At 30.6% G+C, this 7,157-nt stretch overlaps 1 protein-coding gene across 9 annotated transcripts in view; it reads left to right on the forward strand.

Moving 5' to 3' along the window:
* Ca-alpha1T (Ca[2+]-channel protein alpha[[1]] subunit T) overlaps positions 1-7,157 on the forward strand; it is a 208,485-nt gene that overhangs the window by 81,920 nt on the left and 119,408 nt on the right. For all 9 annotated transcript variants that reach the window (XM_067051774.1, XM_067051770.1, XM_067051775.1 and 6 more), the window contains one exon: positions 3,254-3,536. In XM_067051774.1, the coding sequence (XP_066907875.1) occupies positions 3,254-3,536 (283 nt within the window). The remainder of the gene's footprint in view (positions 1-3,253; positions 3,537-7,157) is intronic.

A 7,157-nucleotide genomic window follows, 5' to 3' on the forward strand; every position in this document is an offset into this window, starting at 1 on the left:
ACACCTACTACTATTAGAGAAAAAAGGAAAATATAATATTATTTTATTTTCCCAACATTTCCACTAAAATGTTAATACTCATATTTCAGATAAATAAATTGACGAGAAAATTGAAAAGAAATATAATTAATTGCAAACCTTTTAAAAAAACGAAATGCTTTAGAATTAGATTTGACAGGAATGAATTATTACGGTTCGTTAGTTCGGTTTAACGATAAGCGTTTCGCTCTTTTTATTCCATTCCCGACTGCTTGATTTTTTAACTAAATGAGAGTTATCCTAGAGCAAAGGATTGCTTGAATTGACTTCACAGTCCCAAAAACCATTCTAAAACTCTTTGTGTTCTATTAAAATCCTACCGGTATTTTGAGATCTCATTTTGAAACTACTTTCACAGGCAGAAACTACTCCTATTAAAATAGCACTCTTGCTTTCATTATTTTAAAATTGTCTGTTATAATTTTTTTTTAAATTTATTATGATTTTTTGAAAACATAACATCAAGCATAAATGTTCCCTAGTTTATACTAAGATGAAGTATCATATTTTATTTAAAATACTAAAACATAGGACCAATGAACCCTAAAAACAATAAATACGCTCCATACAATAAAGTCAACAAGATTATGCAATTATCAAAAAATTGAATTATTTATGTGATTGACTATTTCATATTAAAAACGTTGATGCTGTTTCCATAAACTTTTCTTCTAGCTATTCTCAAATTATTTTCTTTTAACATTGTTATTTGGCAATACCTTTTACAAAACTTTTGATATTTACTAATGTCCTTCTTTCTTGAGAATTCTTAAACTGAATACAAAATACTGAGAATAATTAGCAGTGGAAGCCATATTAGATTAGTTATTCGATTTCACTAGTTTCAGTAATGTAATCAATCTTTTCAACTAATAATAAGTGATTACATAAGATAGAAGCTTAGTCATGCAACCTGGTGGAATTTCTGATTTCCCTGAAGTAGGAATCGATGGTTGTCGATAGCTTTCCAATATTACGATTAAAATCGAGAACAAAAATTTATGGACATAATTACTATAATAAGACATTAGGTATATTTTTAACATAAGTTTAAAGCTGTAAGTGACAAAAATAAAATTAATTATTAAAAAATATATATATAGATATATGTAAATAGTACTGAAATTTCGGATTTTGTTTTGTCCGTATAATAGAAGCCATATTTCAAACGTTTTGTTGGAAATAGTAGAAAAGTTCATTCCGTATTAATTTTTTATGAAATAACTAAGGGTATCTGTAATAACAGCGACTGTAAATGTCAGATTCGAGTGAGATAAGAATTTTCTGATAACTTGAAATTTTCTAGTTTAACATTTAAATTAAAAATATAGATTCGAAAGGTTCGAAAACACACTGGGGTACAATGAATAAAACTATTTTATGAAAATACTTTTCTACTTTTCGTTCCTTTGTTCCATACTGAAAACTTTTAAATATAAGAACACAAAACAACGTGGTTTTAATCAATGACTAAATTAAACGGATCATTTGAAGACACTTGTCAAATAATTTTTTAGTGATTATTTTATTTTTATTTTTTATTTCGTTTTGCTAAACTGATTTCTCACGGATTTTCTGTGTTAATCAGATATTCTCGGTCATGTGCTAAACTTTTATATGAAACAAGCTTGTAAAATTTAAATCCAACACAGTTGAAACCACAGAGCTCACCCAGCCAGCTGTAAAATTTGAATTTGGGACAGAATAGAAATAAATATATCAATTAGAAAGTAATATAATAATTTGAATGAAACCAAGGTTTATTAAATATATATTGAGATAAATAAATTTTTGAATGATCTCCAAAATGGCAAATCCATTTCTAATGACCTCTCGTGTTCATGCCAGCTGTTCGGATGCCTTGTATTGCTTGTTTGTTTATTTGGTTTCAACACTTTGTGGGTTCCAACTATAGTTTTTCTACAGTTCATTTAGTCACATTGCGTCCGCAACGAAATAAAATGAACAAACCAAGGCTGGATTCGAATCTGCACATTACAGCAAATCAAAATAATTTTGTTTGAAAAAATCATAATGTACCCTTACGTGTTTATAAACACAAATCATGAATGTATACAGTGAAAACACTTTGAACGATATAATAAGAAGTCTGAATCATTTTTTTTTTTTTTAATATGTTTATAAATATTTTATCATCAAAACAAAAATGATTCATAATAACATTTTTGTTTATGTAAACAAAAAGTTATAATTATTATCATTAATCTAAATTTCAGAGTTTTTGACAAATTGACTTGTTGTATCTAACATTTATACAAAACAACAAAAAATAAATCTATTGAAAGTAAAAGATAGTTTTGGCAGAGGTTGAGGTAGACATTATTTAAACAGTAATAAAAATCTTTACCATTGACAGCCATTTTTAAGAGAAAATTGAAAATATACGTTGTTTCAAACAATTTATTCAATTAAGTGAAAAATTTCCTACTCCACTGGCCAGAAATTGATATTTCATTTATTCTATGTATACCACTCGAGTTATCCAATCATGAATCTTTTTCTTTCTCTTGAAAAACATTTATTCAAATGTACGAATTCCGTGTAAATTAAAGAATCTAATGAAACACCTTTGCTTCGTGGAGTAGTGTTGAATGTATACCAATATTTGTAATTAACACAATATATATCTATATCTAAGCCTCGATAAGGCGAAAATTTTATAAGAAAAGTTATGTTTCAATTTATTAAAATTTCTATGTACACTATTTTTAGATGCGAAAAACAAACAGAAACTTTGTTACTTTTTAAACAAATATTTGACTCCACTTTGTTAATTCAGTGTGCCCGAACTATTTCAAAGGGATTATTAAAATTTAATTTAATAGCTTTAAAAAAATCTAACAGTAGTTATGTAACAAACATAAATTCTGTAAAAGGATAAATACAAAAAACTTATAAAAGTATATGAAATATTTTTTTCTAAGCTCCTAGGGCTAATCGGCTAGAACCCTCAGACAACGGCAAAAAAAAAAATGAAATCAATCAGACTTTTTGCTACCTTTTGTTAGTTATCCCTGTGCAGTATTGAGCTCTTCATTACGTTTTTATAACACATTCCCAAACGATCCTACTCATTTACATTACCTTCTAACCCATATCCATTTGAACGCTCATCCCCTATGACTGAGTACAGCAGAGAACACCCTGAACACTGAGACTGATTGTGTGGACTAATTGCCCTCCTGTTGAGCAGGCAGCTGGCGGCTTACTATTGGCACCAGGACCAGGAGAGGGACTACATATGCTCGAGGCCCGAGGACTCGGGGATGCACCGCTGCGAGGATCTGCCCCCCAGCCAGATCGGTCGCCAGATCTGCACCGCCGAAGCCCTCCCATGGAGCCCCAACATCCCCACGAATGCCAGCTGTGTCAACTGGAACCAGTACTATACCGACTGCAAGCCTCAGGGATCTAACCCTTTCCAGGGTACCATATCATTCGACAACATCGGCCTCGCTTGGGTCGCCATTTTTCTAGTAAGTACGCCCTATTAATTTATATTTTATGATAGAACCTCAATAATATGTTAGTTACAATGTTTAAAAATATAATAATGTTTTATTATAGTAAAACGCATTTACCTTTACCTCTTAATAAATGAAATTTTTTTTCTTTCCATTATTTTGCCACATTTACTTAGTACAATGGAACGCTTTTCAAACTGATGATGTGGCTGAGGCTAGTTTAAATAACGAGAAATCATCGAACCGTAATGATCAGTAGATTTTATTTTTAACATTAGTCATATTTATTACAATATAAGTAGTTTTTGAGAAAACTGTTTTATTGATAATTCATGTTTTATTAAATCAGTTTCAGTAAAAAACATGTTTCCAGCGAAAACCACCTCAAAACACTGTATTTAAATACTACAAAATTAAAATATTAGAATAACTTGAGAGTTAAGACTTCAGGAAACAATAATACACCGCCAGATTAAATCAAAAACGTATAATATAAATACCGACAATCTGTTTATCTTAACTCAACCCTTGAATACTTGACCACAATTATTAAATGGACTAATGTAAAAGAAATTATTACAGCTCAGTGGTAAATTAGTTTTATTCCAGATTCCGGGCCCAGGTTTGATTCCACTTATGATACTACATCTGTTGTTAATTAATCAATTGGATACCAATGCATTAGTTGTATCCTTTAATTTGCGTTGATGTAAAGGTTCGTCACGAATTTCCACCACTGCAAATTATATCTCTATCAACTACCTTAACTTCTCGTTCGTTTTTAACTTCTCTCAACTACCGCCCCTTTGGTGTACCACCCTCATCACCGATCTCTTCCACTAGACGAACAAAAGCGTCTCTCAGAATACCAAATTGCATATGTTTAAAACTGAAGGACGTTTATTTCCCTTAGGGGGGTTTATCTCTCTCATCACCGATCTCTTTTACATTTTCATGGGTCGTCCTTGCTTCATAGCACCCGGTGGATTCTAGTAATGTGTTTAATTCTTATGACACTCTCAGACTTCCAGGGCGTGACCAACCCACTTCTATTTTCTTTTCCTTATCAGCTCATCTATATGCTTCAGGTTAATCTTTCTCAGTTCTTTATTGGAATTTCATTGCATTGGTTGCCAAGTACTATTCTCAAGCATCAATAAACAATTACATGAAGTCTGATATTCCTTTTGGTGGCCCTTCATGAGGCCGGTTGTAGCCAAAGGATATCGTGAACTTTGAACAATAACTAGCGATTGCAGCGGCGCCGGTTCTAAGCCTGACTGGGGGGGGGGGAGAAGGTCGATTTTATGAAAACTTGACTCCCCACTATGGTTATAATAGTTATAATATACACTGTAGACCCCTCATCTCCGCTGTTCTCTATAAAAAAAAAGTGACTTGCCAGTTTCGGATGTATACTGTGGTACTTAGAGGAACTTTGTTCCTCCAGACTATACAGAAATGAGTAATTGTTTCGACTCTGCAATTTATCCTAATTACCTTTAACTTAACTGTGGTTACATACTATGCTTCTTTAAAGTTTGTACTGTCAATCAATACGTTGAGGTGAGCAGTTAGTGATGATATTAAATAATCACCACAAAACCTCGTATAGTTATTATAGCCAATTAACAGTATTTACTTTGAAAGTGCCAAATGCAAGACCATTCGTTCCAACTGAACGATACAAAAAAGGTGAGAAAAGGAACTCAGATTTAAATAAACAATTTTTTATTAATTTGTTTTTTAAAAAATATATTATATTTGTATTTATTTTTATTATTGTTTTTTTATTATATTTCTGTTCATTGATACTGAAATAAAAAAAAAAACATACAAAAGCTGGTAAAATATAACAAATGGTACTATATCACTTTCCATAGAGAACGAATCGAGACTCGAAGAAAGCCTAAGACGGCCATATCTTTTCTACTTGAAAGAAAACTTCATTTAAGAACCAATAATTCAGGCTACCTCCTCTTTCTGCTCGATTTGAACCGCTTCACCCAATATCCAATTCCATTCATTTCCCCTTAGTGGGCTTGTACCCCGATTTAGCCAATGAATTGAATTTTTAAATTTGTTCCTCCGGTTTCCACCGTTATTTAAAGATTAACCTAGTCATAGGGTTTTTAATTTAATAATCATCTGTATTATAAATCATTATTATTTTCGATTAAAGAACACATAACTAAAAATTTGTTTCTCATTCATCAGGAAATCTTATTCTGTAACAGAAATACTATAACAAATATACATACATAAATAGATAATATTTTACGATTCTCAAAGTTCCATAAACCATGTACAAACATTAGTTCAAATATTCAATTTTTAAAATGAAACTTTATTCCGTCATAAAACTTTTTATTTATGATTGAATGATACATGTGATATATATATGCTTTCATCCATCTGACAGGATTTTGTTAGTATCCATTAAACCACAACATGCAAATCCAGTTTCAAAATATCAGAAAAACCTAGGAGTCACCGTTGATCAGTAAATAACACGGAATACCTAAATTTCCCAAACAACCCGAAATAACACCTCAATTCTTTATCAATTCCTAAGATTCCGGGATTTATTTTCATTTTAAGAACCTAAAAACGTTGATATATTATTGACCACACTGTATATTAATTCATTCAGCTGTCAGATACAGAATTCCAATCTCCTGATTGCCATTCCTTCCCACTGAACTAATACCTAACACTAAAAATCCTTTACAGTTCGAGTCACTCCATTTAGGAATTCCTTACTGAGATCCAATCGTAAAACCTCCTCTGTATCATCAATTATCAATCTTTTGTAAATTTTTAAACCATAACTATCAATACAAGCTTGCATAATAAAATTATTATTATTGTGTTATTTAATTTTGTTTAACGTTATTTAATGTAGCCAGACAAATGATGGTTAAATTGTCCACATGGTGATTCTTGAGAAGAACAACTGTCCCAGAATAAAGATGAAAAAGTGAAAAGAGTTTTCACTTCATAGTGATTTCCTTTGAAAATCAAGAGTCGTTTCAAACAATTAAGTATTCAATTTTTTAAATAATTTTATGAATAAAAACACTTAAATACGTAACTATTTAAAAATAATCTATTTTTATAATCCTACAAATTAGAATTGAAATAATGATTACATTGGCCATACTTATTAACGGGGACAAGATGACAAGAATTCAATATTATACTGAATTTCAATTTCAATAATTCATCGAACCAGGAGAGGGGCTATTAATATGATTGTAAATATTGGTTGCTTTGTACTAAACGGTTTAGCAATTTCCGTTTATTTGAATTTGACATTTATTGACAGGTCGATCTGTTGACTACAGTTTGGTCTGATAGCTGAGTGGCTTTTGCTCCAACTCAATATTGTTTCTGTCGAACAAGCTGCCTCTAAACCGTCATAAAATACTTCATTAGCAATAAATCATTATGAATTTTAATCAAAGATGTTATTTAGGACGATTAAAATAGTATTTAACTTTACAAATTAACTGACAGTTTCATTAACGTTAATAGCTTCTATTAAGAATCTTTTTATATTTTCATATGATTATTTATTCATTAAACGTTTAAAAAATTTGTGTTTAAATTATAGAAATCATATGTATATAT

The sequence above is a fragment of the Halyomorpha halys genome, unplaced genomic scaffold, assembly GCF_000696795.3.
Source record: "Halyomorpha halys isolate HHAL.00 unplaced genomic scaffold, Hhal_1.1 Scaffold873.1, whole genome shotgun sequence".
NCBI lineage: Eukaryota > Metazoa > Arthropoda > Insecta > Hemiptera > Pentatomidae > Halyomorpha > Halyomorpha halys.